At 52.1% G+C, this 17,458-nt stretch overlaps 1 protein-coding gene across 1 annotated transcript; it reads left to right on the forward strand.

The window, feature by feature from the left end:
* The first annotated feature begins 3,816 nt into the window (after positions 1 to 3,816).
* Positions 3,817 to 12,547, forward strand: LOC143831656 (ankyrin repeat and SOCS box protein 11-like). The gene is made up of 5 exons (XM_077324831.1): positions 3,817 to 4,133; positions 6,789 to 7,059; positions 7,600 to 7,793; positions 7,938 to 8,066; positions 9,817 to 12,547. Exons 2-5 carry the CDS (start codon positions 6,879 to 6,881, stop codon positions 10,036 to 10,038), a joined length of 726 nt encoding a protein of 241 aa, XP_077180946.1. The 5' UTR covers positions 3,817 to 4,133; positions 6,789 to 6,878; the 3' UTR covers positions 10,039 to 12,547.
* Positions 12,548 to 17,458: the final 4,911 nt, after the last annotated feature.

A 17,458-nucleotide genomic window follows, 5' to 3' on the forward strand; every position in this document is an offset into this window, starting at 1 on the left:
TGGTCAGAGAAGAGATCCAGAAGACGGCGACCAGAGGGAGACGGAGAAGCACAGTAGCTAGGAGCATGAGCAATCCACCAAATTCAAGTTTCAGCGCAGCCATGGCCTCACTTGGTGCCTTAGCTACTCTCTCCGGTCCCTATTTGTAATACGGGGATGATGTTAATTAATCCTGGCTTGGCTTGCCTGGTGGGCCGCGCAGGCGTGCGCTGTGCTTCGAGGACTGTGGGGAAGGGTGATATAAATACTAAGTATTCTGAAGACTGCCCTGGCCAAAAAATCTCACCCCACCTGAGCACAGACTCGCCTGCAGCAAGACAGGATTGCCTTACCCTGTTTGGGGTCTCTCCCTCTGCAGATAAGCACCAGAGCTGGGTACGGCCTTCACGGCCCCCCTCCCTTCCTCTCCTCCTCTCCAGACCAGTTGATACCTCAGATGTCAAGTGCCAACCTTCGAGCCGCCTCCTCCCCTGGAATCCGGAAGTCTCCCCTCCCCTGGGAGAGCCGGCCCAGGTTCCGGATTGCAGAGGCAAACGGCCCTTTGCGTGTGTTCAGAAGGTTTCCAGTCTGCATCGCTGTGTCCCCCATTCTAGGACTCAGCCCTCTAAGTGGACGCAGGTTGTGAGACTTAGGGCTGAACAGCATGCAGTGTTAGCGTTTTGTAGTGGGAGGCTACCAAACATTTCAGGTTTTTGGCCTGCACAATACAGCTCAGGGCTACGGTACTGGGGAGGAGAAGCCAATTCTACCCCATGCAGTTTTCACAAATGCAACTGCCCCCCCCCCCGAGAGCCCACATGGTGTAGGGGTCAAGAGCGGAGGACTCTCAGCTCGAGATTTGTGTTTGATTCCCCACTCCTCCCCATGAAGCCTGCCGGGCGACCTTGAGCCGCTTAGCTTTCTCAGTGCTCTCTCGGGCCCACCTACCTCACAGGGTGCCTGTTGTGGGGAGAGGAAGGGAAGGCCATTGTGAGCCGCTTTGAGACTCCTTCGGGTACTGAAAAGCAGGGGGTAAAAACCTCTTCTGCTGCTTTCACCCCAGGAGGGGAGAAGACAGGAACGCCAGATGGTGCTGTCTTTTTCCTGGCGGGGTATAACTCCCCTGGAGGGTGGGGAAGGGTCCGTTTTTGGCTGAGGAGGAGAGCATAGGGTGGAAGAACTTCTCTAGGGCCCACCATGGTCCCTTTTCTGGGGCCAAAGGGTGCCTGGAATTGTAGTCACGAAACCCCAGCGTCGTCGCAGTTAGATTCCATGGCAGCTGCCTCTGAGGAATACCTCAGGCTTGAGCGGTTAGTGTGGAATTATCGCCTGTCAGGATTTATCCTGCTCAGATTTCCACCAGAAAGGCCAGGCATCTTGCTTTCTCTTTGACGTGGGCAACACTTTTCATTCTGCCTGAGGGAATGGCAGCTGCCCCCAAGATTTTGCTGGAGGCAAGTGGCCATTTCCTCCCTACAGAGGCCCAGGGGTCAGGCAAACTGCGTCCCTCCAGATGTCCATGGACTACAATTCCCATGAGCCCCTGCCAGCATTTGCTGGCAGGGGCTCATGGGAATTGTAGTCCATGGACATCTGGAGGGACGCAGTTTGACTACCCCTGCTACAGACTCTCGCTAACCTCTAGCAGGTTCCCTCAGGCTACATTTTAGGGTAAATGAGAAGGAGGGGCACCGGCTCAATTGAGGTGTGTGTGGGGGAGGGCACTCTCAGGTGAGCTCAAAAGAGGTATTGACTCTCTCTTGGCACCACAGCCAGTGGGGGAGGGAGAAGATCAGTGGGGCCTTTTCCTAAATGTGGAGATTGCCTCTGCCGTCAGCTCCACCCTCAGTCAAACAGACATTTCAGAGATAGTTTGGGAGAGCTCCGTAAGAACAGCTGTGGTGGACTGTAGAGAGGGGCACCCACCCAGCTAGTCTGGCCTGGGGAAGACCACCCTTGACTAGCCACAAAGAGAGGCCCAGCTGCTGAAGGCCAGCTCGGGAGAACGGTGGGGGGGGGGATATGGAAGGCCTCCCCTTTTCGTTTTGTTGCATCACTGGTCCATAACTCTATTCTTGTCTCCCCCCGCAACCCCAATGTGCTTTTTCTCACCTGATTGGAGAAGTAATTATGAATCTGGAAAGCTTGATAGAGGAAACAAGCTGGAGGGGGGGGGGGTTGCTGTGTGTGTATGTGTGCGTGCGTGTGTGTGCGTGTGTGTGTTGTCTCATAGCATAATATTGTTATTGTAGATACCATTCCGAGCAAAGTAGGAATTTTATCATGGAAAAAGAGAAGTTTTTGTCTGTAAATAATCAGTTTAGATCCCAGATGATTTTATTACAAAGCGAAAAACAAAACAAAACCTTCTTACACGGTAATTCAATAAAACTTTAATATACAACACAGAACTGGGGCCTGGCTTCTGGAGTCTTGTGTGTGTGGCTTCCTCATCGTGACACCTTAAACCAGGCGTAGTCAAACTGTGGCCCTCCAGATGTCTATGGACTACAATTCCCATGAGCAAATGCTGGCAGGGGCTCATGGGAATAGTAGTCCATGGACATCTGGAGGGCCGCAGTTTGACTACCCCTGCCTTAAACCCTGCCAGCTTCAGAAACGAGATAGCTACCTATGCAGAACCAGCATGGTATGGTTAAGAGCAGCAGCCTCTAATCTGGAGAACTAGGCTTGATTCTCCACTCCACCTGCAGCAGCCACCTGGGTGACCTTGGGACAGTCACAGCTCTCTCAGAGCTGTTTTCATGAAGCTGTTCTGTTAGAGCTTCCTCAGCCCCACCTACCTCACAGGGTGTCTGTTGCGGGGAAATGAAGGGAAAGGTGTGTGAGAGCCACTTCGGGACTCCTTTGGGGAGTAAAAAGCAGGATATGAAAAACAGCTCTCATCTGGATGCTAGACAGAGTATAATTTGCTAGGTATCTGTGCATCAGACTGCTTTCAAAGAGTAGGCGCAGAGGAACAGCTGAACTTCAGGGTACCATCAGAATGGTTCATGTGCACCAGCTTCATGGCTGGACCAATATCTGTTTAGAACTGCTAGCCTCTTTCGGGATTGAACTGTGGTGCTTCCAAGGAGGTTCTTCTTAACACTTTACAGGGCACAGATTAGCCTGCATTCCTTGCACCCATTCTGTCCCTCTGGCATCAAGCCCAGCAAGCCTTGGATTTAGGATCCGGGGGAAGAGTCCAGCATTTTGAGAACAGCAGCCTTGGTTTTTTGAGGTTTTAGTTTTAGCACTGTAAAATTAAATCCTATGTTTGGCAAATTCTTGGAGATTTGCAGGTTGAGCCTAAAAAGGGGGGTGGGGGTAGGAGAAGAGGGACCTCAGTGAGTGGGGGGCAGGAAGGGCTGTGCCAGGGTTTGTCTGTTGTGGCCCTTCCTTGCATACCCAGGAAATTACTAATTGCTGCTGTGGGATGGTAGGTGAATTTCCTCCAGGCCAGGCTGGATTCTGGAGGTTTCATGTTTGGCGGGGTCACTGGGACAAGAAATTGGGGTCACTGTGGGTGGGCAGGTAGTTGTGAGTTCCTGCATGGTGCAGCGGGTTGGACTAGATGACCCCGGAGGCCCCTTCCAACTCCATGATTCTACAAAGCAGCTACTTTCTCCAGGGCACCTGACCTCAAAGGTCTGGGAATCGATTGTAACGCAAGGAGCTCTCCTGGCAACCCAGTAAATCTCTACTAGCCCATGAAGCTCCCGGAGTGATCTCTTGGGGGCTCGCCTACCTCACAGGGTTGTTATGAGGAATCTGGGGAGGCGGGGCTAGCGGAACACAACGAATGCGCCAGACGGGGGGGGGGCTTTTGCTTGCAAGGCCGTGAGCCTTCCGCGCCCGCCGCCCGCCTCTTGAGCCCGGCGGGGTCCCGAGCGGAGATGGCGGCGCGTCTTGGCGCGGGACCAATCCGGCGAGCGAGGCCGCCCTCCGGGGGATGCTCCTGCGCTGGGCTGCGGGGAGAGCGAGAGCCGTGACGGCGACGGCGACGTCGAGGAGGGGAAGGAGGAGGTTTCCCTGGCCGCCGCCGAGGGACTACAGCTCCCAGCCTGCCGGAGCCGACGCTGCGCCGGGCGATGGCTGCCGGGCGATGGCGGAGTCCGGGCGAGGCTTGGCCAGCAGCCTAGGGCGGGCAGGTAAGCGCATCGGCGGGCCGCGGAGGGAGAGCCAGCCGAGCCCGGCCCGAGGGCGTCCAGCGGGAGGAGGATCCTGGGGTTGGGGGGTGGCGGGTGGCAGAGGAGGGCGCCACTGTCCAACGCTTAGCCGGAGAGGCGCCGGCTCCGCCAAGGATCGGGCGTGGCTGCCCCGCGCCTCCTGCGCCGCGCGTCTCCCCTGGGATGGAGCCTCTGCGACTTGCCCCGAAGGCCTCTCCGAAAGGATAGCCTGGAGCTGGGAGAAGCGCCGAAAATGGGCGGCCGAAACGATGCCCGGGCGGGCGATTAGGATTGGGCGCCGTCTCTAGGATCGCGGGAAGAGGAGAGTCCTGCCGGATCCGGCCGCTGCTGCTGCGTCTCCTAGTCCACCCCCCTTCCCCACGGCCAGGGGAAAGGGCGCAGCCGCCCTGGAGATCGACTCATTTTTCTTTGTTTATTATCCCCTTTATACGCCGTGGGCTCAGCGCGGCTTCCGTTCACCATAAAAACAAGGTTAAATAAATCGTTTTCACATTAAAAGCGGCCAACATTGACATCCTGGAGCTGGTGGGATTTCATTTCCCGGGATGTCCATAAGTGGCCTACCAGCGCTCACCTTCACATGGTCCTGTGTTTGTTTGCTTGTAGGGAGGCTGGCTGCGGACGGTAACTCTGCAGGCCTCAACCCCAGGCCCGGTGGAACAGCTGTCTGTCTAAGGGGCCCGGTGGGACTGTTTTAGGTCTGGCAGGGCCCCGATCTCCCTTGAGGGCTCATTGGGCCGAGAAAGTCCTGGCTCTGGTTGAGACAGTTTCACTTCTCCAGGGCCAGGGATCTTGAGCCGATTTTGTGGGCTCATTGTCAACTTCTCTGAGGGGCGTCGGTATGAAGGCCCCAGACTGTTCAGGTGAGCACCAACACCCTGAACTTGAAGGTAGGCACCAGCATCCTGAACCAAATTCAGTCTTTAATCTGGGCCCAGTGCAATTGGGTGAGCAGCACTGCTAGAATGGGCCCTCTCCACCTGGTTCCTGTAAGGGCCCTGGCCAAGGCTTTTCTCTAATGATGCCTTTTAGATGCGGAGGCTGAAGTACTGGCTAGTAGCCACGGATGGGTCTTTCCTCCCCAATGGTAATCAAATCTCCCTTTAGAAGATACGGACCTACCACGAGCCAGTCATGAGAGTGGCGGGCAAGTCCAATTAATTAATTAATTAATTAATTAATTAATTAATAAGCACTCTTTATACCTCGCATTTTACTACCCAAAGGAGTCTCAAAGTGGCTTCTAATCGCCTTTCCTTCATCTCCCCTTTAAAGCCCCTCTATGCCAGTGGCTAGAGCCTCTTGTGGCGCAGAGTGGTAAGGCAGCAGTCTGAAAGCTCTGACCATGAGGCTGGGAGTTCGATCCCAGCAGCCGGCTCAAGGTTGACTCAGCCTTCCATCCTTCCGAGGTCGGTAAAATGAGGACCCATCTTGCTGGGGGGTAAACGGTAATGACTGGGGAAGGCACTGAACCACCCTGTATTGAGTCTGCCATGAAAACACTAGAGGACGTCACCCCAAGGGTCAGACATGACCCAGTGCTTGCACAGGGGATACCTTTACCTTTACCTATGCCAGTGGCTATCACGCTAGCCCTGGAGAAACCCTGGAGAAGAGTTAGATGCTTTGGAAAAATATATATATTATTTATAGCAGATGGGAGGGGCATGGTGTTTATCAACTGAGACATGGTTTGGAGAAAAAGTGAGCAGAGGGAACATTTTCTCCCGCAATCTTAGAATGCGGGAGAATCCCCCCCCCCTACCCCGCCTCGCCAAAAAAGAGTTGCTGAATGGTAGCTTTAGGTCAGATCTATTCTTGGCAGGAAGCTGTTTATACAGAGACAATCTTCTTCAAGGTTGAGGTAGTGAGGATCATGCCGAAACAGTAAGGAACGAGGCATGATCCACAGCTGAAAGCTTAAGAAAGCACATTCTCTTGGGGCAAAAAGTTTCTCTGCCAGTCCAGTCCAAGTCTGGATACGTGGCCAAGCATTAACCGTATCATTTGAGCCCCCATGCTCAAGGGATGACTGAAGCAGGGCCCTCTGGGTCTATGGCTGAAGGGACAAGCCATGTGGAGAATCTGATGCCAGAGCAGTAGCAATGGGAGGAAGTCTGGTGATCTGAAAGCCGCAGTGAAGCATGGATTGAGTCGTGTGAAATTTAGGCCTGTACCATAACTCCAAGGGAATGGGAGACGGGAGGAAGGTAGGGTAGAAGAGAATGGTTGTGTTCCCTTGCGAGGAAAATGCACTCTGCACGTGTTTAGGGACACCTACTTCTTATTGGTTAGTTGCCATCTTTCAGGGCTGAGCCTTGCTGCAAATTCAAGTGCCTCAAGGGAATTAACCCAAAGTGGCCAAGCGACTAAGCAGCAATCCAGGAAGCTGTCAGCTCATTTATTAAGGCCATAAACTTCCCAAGAGGTTCAGGAAAGCCACTCTTCCTCAGTTTCCCCTGCGCGATACAAGGATCCTCATACTGGCCTACCTCATAGGGCTGTCCTCAAGACAGCTGTGATTTCTACATATCGAGTGCCCTGAGAGTTACTTTGCTGAGTATTATTGTTCTCTGCCGTTGCAACAGCCTCTGGACACCTCCTTATTTCTCTCAGTTTACATATCAGCCCAAAGCTTTGCACGGCCCAAATCCATGTGCCGGAGGCCTCTCCGTGTGGACGGAGGGCGGCTGTCCCCTGGGCAAGATGGGCTTCTACATCAGCTCCCTCTCCAGACCGCCCTTTGGAAACAGGGTCCAAGTGGACACGCGCCCACCTGTCAAGCGTTACCAGGCGGCGCCCAGCTACAACTACCGATGGACAGAGCTGCACTACGAGGCCAGCCACGGCAACACAGGAAAGCTGAGGCAGCTCCTGGAAACCTCAGGTATGTGACACGCGGACCCTCAACAGTTCTGGCCAAGAGCCGTCTGGCAACATGCCATTTCCAAATAGCGTCTTGCTCGCCCCTCCACTCATTCCGTGCACGTCCTTGCGTTGTGGTGGCAGCCAAAACAACTTTTCGAAAATTGCCACAACCAGTTGGATTTCTGCTGGGCAAAAACCCACCTGGCCCTGCACACGTTCTAAAATTCTTCTTCTTCTTCTTCTTCTTCTTCTTCTTCTCTCCTTCTCCTTCTCCTTCTCCTTCTCCTTCTCCTTCTCCTTCTCCGTCTCCGTCTCCGTCTCCGTCTCCGTCTCCTCCTCCTCCTCCTCCTCCTCCTCCTCCTCCTCCTTCTCCTTCTCCTTCTTATTATTAATAAATTTCTTACAAAGTCTGTATAAAAACCCCAGTAAAACTTCCCCATTAAAAATCACATAGGGGACACGAACAGAGGGAGGCCCCGTGTTGGGGAACCCGTGGCTCAAATCTCCCCAGCGATTACTTCGGTCCTGTTCTGAGGTGTTTGTTGCTCTTCGATTTCAGGCAAGGAGCTGCTGGACAGGAAAGATTATTATGGCAAGACGCCGCTCTACTGGGCCGCCTACAAAGGACAGAGGGATGCAGTAGAGCTGCTGCTGGAACACGGGGCCGACGTCAACATGTGCTGTAAACACGGAGGGACCCCGCTCCATGCTGCCATCGGCCTCTTCCCTGACTGCACCCTGCTGCTCATCCAGGTAACTGCTCCCGGCCACCATGTGCTGCTGCCAGCACGGGCCATGTCTGGGCTTCCCAATGGAGCCGCCCAGATGCAAATCATCACAATTAGGGGTTTGGGACCTGTGATCTAGAGATCCTGATGAGCTTTTTCCCCCTCCCAGCACGGCGCAGATGTGAACCTGCAGGACAACTGGGGAGTGACCCCTATGTACTTGGCAGCATGCAGCGGACAGGCGGAGTGCATTCGGTTGCTGGTGCACGCAGGGGCCTGCATCTCCTACAGGAACAAGGTAGCTCCTTCAGGAAGGCTGGGCGAGCTGAGCTGGCCTTTCCCAGCTGCATCTCCTCCTAGAACAGTGGTTGTCAACCTTCCTAATGCCGCGACCCTTGAATATGGCTCCTCGTGTTGTGGTGACCCCCAACCATAAAATTATGCAAGGGTTCTTCTGCAGAAATTAAAGCAAAACTGACCAATGGCGTGATGATCCATTGTTTATGATGGTATATAAATTGGGTTTTGGGGAGGTTTCTCAGTTAAGTTCTGCCTCTTGTTCCACCATGCCAATCTTGCTGTTTTCCGCTGCTCCAGACAGACAAATGCTCTATCTCGATCTATTCTGGCCAAGCTGCTCGCCCTGCCATGACCCCTCTGAAAGGGACATTCAACCTCCAAAGGGGTCCCGACCCCCAGGTTGAGAACCACTGTTCTAGGGGCTTGGTGGTGAATGGAGATGCTTCTGCTTCTGGGCTCCTGCCATGCTATGCAGATACCCCTGAGCAGAGCAAAATAATTCCTTCCTGTTCTCAGGATCAGCCACTTCTTCTGTGGGTGGCTCAGTATTGCCTTCTCAACAGGGGCTCAAGGTAATTGTGGTCCAGGGTCATCTGAAGAACCACAGTTTGGCCTCCCCTGCACTACAGGAGAGTAGCAGGAGAGCTGTTCTGATTGGGCATCTCAAGTGTGGTCTTCTGAATGAGTAAGAGCAGGACAAGCAACCAGCAAGAGACCAGGGGCGGGGAATGCAGGGAGGGGGGGGGAGAATCTTTCTTGGGCCATGATGTCACTTCCGGTGCAACCCGGAAGAACCAGCCTCACCCTGAGTTAACACTCACAGGGGTAGTCAAGCTGCGGCCCTCCAGATGTCCATGGACTACAATTCCCAGGAGCCCCTGCCAGCGAATGCTCCTGGGAATTGTAGTCCATGAACATCTGGAGGGCCACAGTTTGACTACCCCTGCTCTAGCACTTACCCCAAAAGGGTACAGTTTCCATAGAGTTTCTGAGTGAGGGCTACAGCTTCATCCCAGGACAATGCCGGGGCTTCCAGGTCACACTGGAAGTGATGTAATTGTGCAGAGATTGTGCAAAGTTTGTTCCCCCATTTTTCCGGCCTGCTTTCACCTGCTAGCCAAATCAGCATTGACGGGCATCAGAAAGCATTACTGGGAATTTGCCTGCCATTAAGCAAACACCTGACAAATTTAGTGTGGGCCTCAAATGTAATATGAAGGGTGTAGGGGGGGGGGGTCAAGAGGACATCTCAGTGGCTTTTGGTGGTCCTATGTGTGCACATGTGGTTGTTTTTGAAGCTGCTTTGATATCGGTGTCTGATGTAACGTGAAGTCAAAACGAAAACATTAAAATTTCGAAGGCCTTTCTTTCTAACAACCAGGGAGGCCTTTTGTTTACAAAACTCTTAATTTTGCACTAAAAAATATCTCAACAGCCCTTTAAGACAGGGGTAGTCAACCTGTGGTCCTCCAGATGTCCATGGACTACAATTCCCATGAGCCCCTGCCAGCAATCGCTGGCAGGGGCTCATGGGAATTGTAGTCCATGGACATCTGGAGGACCACAGGTTGACTACCCCTGCTTTAAGACGCTGGTGTAGAGCTCCCATTTGGGCTTCATTCCAATCAGAGGAGCCCTTGTTCCAAAGGACCGTCCCTCCCCACTTTCCCAGCTGGACTGCACAACCTTGTGTGTTTGAGCCTCTTTCCCTCACAAGGCCAATGCTGTCGTTTTGCTTCCTGCTGCAGAGAACTGGAGCCCCTCCCAAGCGCCTTGCCTCCCAGCCGGCCCTCATCTCCTGGATGGACTCCTGCCGCCGGCAGCCGAGTTCCCTCAAGCATCTCAGCCGCCTGTCTGTCCGGGCGGCTCTCGGCCACCGGAGGCTCCAGGCCGTCAGGGACTTTGCCCTCCCTCCACCGCTGAAGCAGTACCTGATGTTTGAGGACCTGGTTTTGACAGACAAGCTGTAGCCGGGAAACCTCTGCCGCTGGCATCTTCCGGCCTCTTCAATGGCCGTTGTTCCTATGTCTCCAGAACCCAGCACTGGAATTGGAAGGAAAATTGGAAGGGCCACCCCCCACCCCCACCCGCCACAAGCTTCATGTTTCCACTCTGGCTCCAGCGCTCTGCAGCACAGAAGGGAGAACTGCGTTCCTCAAGCAGAAGACGTAGGTTGTCGGTGTGCGTCGTATTCTTCTTCATCAGACACCGTCTCTCAGGACCCAAGAAAAACTTTGCCCGTCAGGCCCAGGGTCTTGTCAGCCAAACTCTGCTGGGAATTCCACAGGCAGGACAGGCAGGTGTAATATCCAGCATCACATACCCTATGGCTTGCCCTCCCGTGTCTGAGATACACTGCAGCTGAACATGGAGGTTCTGTCCAGCCATCGTCCTCTGGGGAAATTCGCACACGGTTCATTCCTGCAGGAGCTTGTCCCTAAACTTCTCTAGCAGATGAGGATCTTACCAATGGATGTTCTGTCATCCTGTAAGACTCTCCCATCACCTCCCGTCCTATTGCAGTTTTTCATTGGGAAGAGGCCAGAAGGTTTCTTCTTGTGGGGGACCAACCATTAGAGTCCAGTCTTCTACTCTGTCTGTAGTCTCTGAAAGATAAGAAAAATGTGGATAACAAGGGGAGAATTGGTATTGGCAAGGATATGTCCTGCTCATTCTCAGTTCAGGAAGGATAAGAAGGGAGATGGGGGGAGGGAGGGAAGACCATAGCTCAGTGAGAGAGTGTCTGCTTTGCATGCACAGGGTCCCAAGTTCAATCCCTGGCAACTCTTGTTAAAAGAATCAAGCCCCCAGGGTGAGAGGTTTTGCAGGGTTTGTATACTAAGGCCCAAAGTATAGGGAATGAACTGGAAGAGCTTGAATTTCTAGTAGGTCATGTGAAAGCCCCTGAGACCTTTGAGAACCACTGCTGGTCAGAGCAGGCAGCACTGCTGCAAGAAGTGGAGGCAGCTGCAAGCATGGACAGCTTCAAGAGGGAGCTGGATAAACATCTGGAGCGGAGGTCCATCCGTGGCTGTTAGCCACAAGGTAACCACTCTGTCTCGGGTGGTGGTGCTCTGTCTTCTCGGCATTGGGGGAACAATGGTGGGAGGGCTTCTGGAGTTCTGGCCCTGCTGGTGGACCTTCCGAAGGCACCTGTGTTTGAGCCACTGCGTGGCACAGAGCGTTGGACCAGATTGGCCATTGGCCTGATCCAACATGGCTTCTTTTAGGTTCTTAACGTGGAGCTGGAGAGGCGAATGGTTTGGCTCAGCAGAAGGAAGCTTCAAGTGATCACACGTGTCCCTGACCTCTCCCTGTGTTAAACCACAAATCTGCCTGTGGCACAGTGCACAGAAAGGGTTCAGGATTAGGTCTGTTGTCCCCTCCCTCCAGCTGCCACAGACTCAGCAGAAAGCCTGCATGGAGTGCCTGCTGGCCATGGTCTTGGGACCCTGGTTCTTTCAGCAGCTTCAGGCAGCCTGTAATGACTCTTGGGTGGTTTCCTGTTCTCTGTAGAGTCTCTTTTCATAGGGGAAAGGGGGAAAAAACACACCTATAGGAAGTGTATTGCAAGAAGGAGGAAAACCTGTAGAAAACACCCAGAATATAATGTCCAGTGTGAGAATGATACTTTTTTTTTTTTTGCAACGGAAGGCCTAATATATAATTTCAAGCATTAGCTCTGGTGGGTTTGAATTTAAACATGGAACTCTTTGGATCCTTGTAATTAGTTCCTTTATGATTGTATTATAACTCTAGAACAGAGGTAGTCAAACTGCGGCCCTCCAGATGTCCATGGACTACAATTCCCAGAAGCCCCTGCCAGCATTTGCTGGCAGGGCTTCTGGGAATTGTAGTCCATGGACATCTGAAGGGCTGCAGTTTGACTACCCCTGCTCTAGAAGATCAGCCTTTCTCAACTTTTTTACCATTGAGAAACCCCTGAAAGGTTCTTGAGGCTTCAGGAACCCCCAGAAGTGGTGCAATTGTGCAGAATATAGTTGGGAAGCAGAGCTGTGGACACACCTGTCCAGAACCCCTCCCCTTCTCACCCCCTCCAGGCCTATCATTGGCCTTTTTGGGAAGCGGGCAGGTTGACATGACCATATATGGCCCTATCACCCACTAAGCGTTTAATGATTTTTAAAAAAAAAGATATTAAAACTTAATTAACTCCCACTCATTCAGGAAACCCTTCCAGGTCTGTCATGAAACCCTGGTTGAGAAAAGCTGATCTAGATTGTATGGTCACTTTAAGACAGCAGTGTAAGTTCTCTTAATGAAGACTAGCTTTTAAAAAAGGTTAGATTGTGACTCCAATTTGGAGACCATGAGCATCTATGGAAATCTTGATCCCTCAACAGAAGTTTGACACTCCTTTAGAGGTTTTCATAGAACTTAAAAAGAAGGTCTGTTTAGGAATGTTTTCATAATTCCTCTCTTTGTTATCTATCATTATTAAAATTTTCAAAACGGTTAGCGATACGCGTCATTTCTGAATTAATGTATATTTCCAAAATATGTGTTTGCATAGGTTCTTCCAGAAAGTGCGTTGAAACTGTCTTTTGAATACCATTTTTATAATTTCAAGATAATTGGCGGGTGCTTCTACTTTGATTTTATTCTGGCAAAAATGGTGCATAATATGTTAGTGTAAAAAATTATTATTATTTTACACATTAGCATTCCTGCTCACCGAAGAGCTGAAAGTGCATTTGTACCAGACTGAGTTCCGCCAAGAACTCTTGTTGTGAACATTAAAGGAACAGATTACACACAAGGAGCACCATGATTTGCCATTTTTAAAATGGATCATTTCTGTATTGGTGGTCATTCTTAAATGGGACATTATATACATATTTGGCCTTTTCTACAAGTCTCCATCTTTGGAGATTTTTAAACAGAGCCTGGATAGCCATCTGACAGAGAGGCTGATTCTGTGAAGGCTCAAGGGGGTGGCAGGTTACAGTGGATGAGCGATAGGGTTGTGAGCGTCCTGCATAGTGCAGGGGGTTGGACTAGATCAGTGGTCCCCAACCTTTTGATCACTGGGGACCGGTCAACACTTAACAATTTTACTGAGGCCCAGGGGGGTAGTCTTTTGCCGATGGACGTCGCCGCCTGAGCCCCTGCTCCACTTGCTTTCCCGCCAATGCCCCTGACTTCCTGCTGCCCGCTGGGGGGCGCTGCCAGCCACAGCTGTGCAGTGCTATGCTGAGGGGGAGCCCCAGCCATGGCGGCCGCTGGAGACCACCAAAGGTGAGCTGGTGGCAGAGTGGCAGGGCAGCCCCCGAGGCAGCAGCCAGGGAGGAGGACGAGGAGGAGCCACGGCCCGGTACCGATTGATCTACGGACCGGTCCCGGTCCCCGGACCGGGGGTTGGGAACCACTGGACTAGATGACCCAGGAGGGTCCGACTCTATGATTCTATGTTCTGCCCTTCATTTCAAAACGCAAAGGCTGAATATAGTTGGCAGCTGTTTTTGACCCCCGTTTCTGCTAATGTGTTTCTTATTTGAGTTTTTTGGGGGCTTTAAAGAACAAGATGAAACTTTGACAAGTCACTCGCTCCAGGAGGCATCCTGGTGAGAAGCCTTCAGTATGTCATCGGCTTCCACCTGGTTTGTAGGAAAATAAGAGAGGCGAAAGACTCATCAGCCGAGATTAACAATCGAAGAAAGAGGCAGGCTGGTAATGGCTAAAGAATTCTTTTATTGTTCCTAGAACAGGGCCAAAACGAGCCCTGGAAAAAAAATCAACTCGTTTTCAACATTGTCTGAAAATATATAGAGAATCTGTAGAAAATATTCACCGCTTGTTATGTTAGTCTCTTATAATATACCTAGAAATAACGCCTGTAGGATTCTTCATTATTTGTAGGTGTTTCTACCACAGGATCCCTGCTATACCATGCATAAATGGAGAACCCTGCTGGGGTCTAGGGATATTATAAGAGACTAACAGAGGTGAATATTCCTACACAATGTTCTATGTATTTTCTACTTTGTACTTGGAGCCACTGATGAAGACAGGCAGTGTTGAAAGCGAGTTTATTCTCTCCAAGGTTCATTCTGGCTGTTCTTCTGGTTATAGAAAAATAACTCCTGTCTTTCCCTGGCCCCACAGTGTGGATTTTATTGTTCAATTCAGAATTAGATACAGAGATGATATGTTAAACTCCTTAAATGGACCAGATGGTAACCACAGGTGGTACTCGTACAAAGGTGTTCTCTGCAAATTTCAAATTCCAGAAGCAGTGTTACATGGTTGCAACAAAAAGGAAGAAGCAGTCTTGAATCTTTAAGGTTCCTCAAGACTCCTCTCCATCTTGGGGACATCTCAGAGATTGCAAAGGTGTGTGGTGCTGACTGAAGATGGTTGTTGGAGCATTCACAAGCTCCAAGGAAATCCATTCATCTTTGCATCAGTGTTCCAGCCTCAAAATCAACAGTTGTTTTCTACAGAGCTTCACTTGGCAAGGCTATCCTAAATTCCCTCCCCCTTTTGGAGCAGGAGGAACTTTGCCAGGAAAACTGGACGCCTGCAGGAGGAGACTCCGCAAGAGGCAGAGGGAGGGGCAACGGTGCGATGCAAAAGTTTGCATTTCCAGCTTCAGCGATCTGTAAATGTTGATCTATAAATAAGCTCCCGGGAGAGTCCAGGTTTTGCTCTGGTAGCTGGGCAGAGAGGTGGCCAAGAAAGCATTGGGAGAGCAAAGTAGGAAACTGTTCCAACAGGTGCAAGGCAAAAAGGGGATGGTAAAATGAGACCGCCCCAGCTGTCCGGGGTCCCTGAACTGTTCTGAAGTTGGACCCATGTTTCCAGAGACCGCAGGGCGAGCCAATCCCATCCCTCTTTCCTTGCTGCATACATACCACCGATCGTGCAGGAGGGAGCCCCCTCCGCCCCCCTCGGCCAGCCCCAGGGACTAAAAAGGGAAGCGATGGGAACGTGTTGGACGGAGCTCCCAAGAACCTGCCAAGCAGTGCAGCTGAGAGTTGCCGAGAGGGAGAGCCCCGCATGGGGCTGGAAGGAGCGTCAGGCCTGGCACATCATGGCAGTAAGTTGGAAGCCTTTGCTGCATTGGGTTCCCCAGGGGAGGCAAATACGGCCGGAATGTTATGATATCCCCCAAAGAGACCGCTCATGCCTTGAGATCTCTCTCAAGGTAGCTACCTGGCTAGCGCTTTGAAATGCGGATGCCTTTCTGGTTGGAAATGCACTATGCCAGCAGTGGTGGCAGGGGCCCTTTCCGGAAACTGGCAGCTCCCAGGAAGAGACGCCGTTGCACACCCTGAAGGGTTGATTTGATGCATGTGTTGAATCTACATGGGGCGGGAGCTCTTCCGTGAGGACTGCAGGGTACTGCTCTGCGTGCCCATTCTGCACGTTCTCGACCGAGCTCAAATGCCCCTGCTGGAATGAAGGTCGCAACTTTTGCTTTTGCATGCATGTGCACAATTTACAATCACTGGTGCGTGCAGAGGCAGGTTTACATGGGATTCCCAGCGGTGGCTTTCTGGCACTGAATCCTGCACGGTGTCCTTGCTGAAGTCTGGTGAAGCGTGAACAGATGAAAACAGCTTCTTTGTTGGAGGGGGGGGATCTGAGCCCTCCCCATTGAGGCCAGGTCAGCTGTCCATCAGGGGATGCTTGTCCCTTTCAGACAATCCTGCCTAATCCCTCTGAAAATCCAAGCAAGGGCAGCTGGGAAATGGAGATTGGGCTGGGCGTCTTTCCAGCCCCGTGGAGTGCAGGGGGCTCGCTGGCTCAGCTGCCGGGGTTTGAAAATCTCCAGGGCAAGCCCATCACATCATTTCTGCTGTGCCTCCTTGTAGACATGCCAGGCATTCTCCTAACAGCCCAGCTCCAGAATTCAAGGAAGCAGAGGAGGCATGAGAGTAGGAAGATGGGAAGTCGTGCAGGTAGAGAAACCACTTTCCTGGCTGCTCAAGTCTAGAAGGGGAACAGCACGAGGGACAAATGGGCTGAAGCCATAGGGCAGGGGTGGCCAAAGTGCGGTTCTCCAGAGGTCCATGGACTACAATTACCATGAGCCCCTGTCAGCACCTGCATGGGCTCATGGTGATTGTAGTCCACAGACCTCTGGAAAGCCACACTTTGGCCACGCCTGCCATAGGGAATGTTTGACTCCATGGCAGGCGTATTTGGAAGCCGTGTGGCATTCCTTCTCAGGCAGAATGGCTCCAGGAAAGAAGCCATGGGGGAGGGAAGAAAGGTGGCTTTGCCAGGGGCGGTTGTTTTATCCAGGATTAGGCTGGCCAACCTCCAGGTAGTAGCTTGAGATATCCTGCTGATCTCTCCAGGATTAGGCTTGCCAACCTCCAGGTAGTAGCTGGAGATATCCTGCTGATCTCTCCAGGCAACAGAGATCAGTTCACCTGGAGAAAATGGCTGCTTTGGAAGGTGGAAGATCTGTGGCACTAGATCCCTTTGAAGTCCCTCCCCTCCCCAAACCCCACCCTCCTCGGGCTTCCCTCTCAAGCTGGGTGGGCTCATCACAGTACTGATAGAGCTGTTCTGACCAAGCAATAACATCTGGGCTTTCTTAGCCTCACCTCCCTCACAGGGTATCTCTTGTGGGGAAAGGGAAGGTGATTTCAAGCCACTCTGAGACTCTCTCTGGTAGAGAAAATCAGATATAAGAAATCCTCCCCCCTCCCCCTCCTCCTTCAAAAGCTCCAGGTATTCCCCAACTTGGACCTGGCAGCCCTACTCTGCCAGGATCCAGATATCTCCTCCCAGATTCCACGGGTCTTGTGCCTATAACACAGCACAAGAGAGATGCCTCCTCCTAGTTCTTTTCACACATTCTCCGACGACGTGTAGAGGGAAGAGAGAAGGGTACTGGCGGCCACTCCCTGCTCCTGCTCCCATTCTGTGCATATTTAGGTTGATGATCCTTATACCTGAGGAGGCGTGTGTGCACACAAAAGCATGTATCTTGAACAAAACTTTATTGACTCGGGCTTTGTTCTGCTGATGATTGAAGTACAGTTTATTGGTTTACACCCCACCTTTCTCCCCAATGGGGACCGAAAGTGCCCGACGTAACGGGGATTCAAACCCGGGACTCCCAGATCCCAGGCCGACACTTAAACCATTACACCATGCTGCCTCGGAGTCTGAATGAAGCACAATGTGTAAACTCTACCCGAGAAAAGCAGGGGCTCCTAGAGTTGTCAACTCCAGGTTGGGGGATTCCTTGCCATTTGGGGTGCAGCCTCTCATGTGGGCGGAGCTCGGCAGAGATGTAATGCCATCCCACCCACCCACCCTTTTCTCCAAGGGAAGTGATCTCTGTGGTCTGGAGATCAATTGGTATTCGGGGAGATCCCCAGGCCTTGCCTGGAGGTTGTCAACGGAGAG

This window comes from Paroedura picta, chromosome 3 (genome assembly GCF_049243985.1).
Source record: "Paroedura picta isolate Pp20150507F chromosome 3, Ppicta_v3.0, whole genome shotgun sequence".
NCBI classification, from domain to species: domain Eukaryota; kingdom Metazoa; phylum Chordata; class Lepidosauria; order Squamata; family Gekkonidae; genus Paroedura; species Paroedura picta.

What these genes read in the sequence shown, in the direction of transcription:
- LOC143831656 (XM_077324831.1), top strand. Translation starts at nt 6,879, where the DNA reads ATGGGCTTCTACATCAGCTCCCTCTCCAGACCGCCCTTTGGAAACAGG. An exon ending in GCACCCTGCTGCTCATCCAG is followed by an intron (nt 7,794 to 7,937) that starts GTAACTGCTCCC and finishes TCCCCCTCCCAG; the next exon opens with CACGGCGCAGATGTGAACCT. An exon ending in GCATCTCCTACAGGAACAAG is followed by an intron (nt 8,067 to 9,816) that starts GTAGCTCCTTCA and finishes TTCCTGCTGCAG; the next exon opens with AGAACTGGAGCCCCTCCCAA.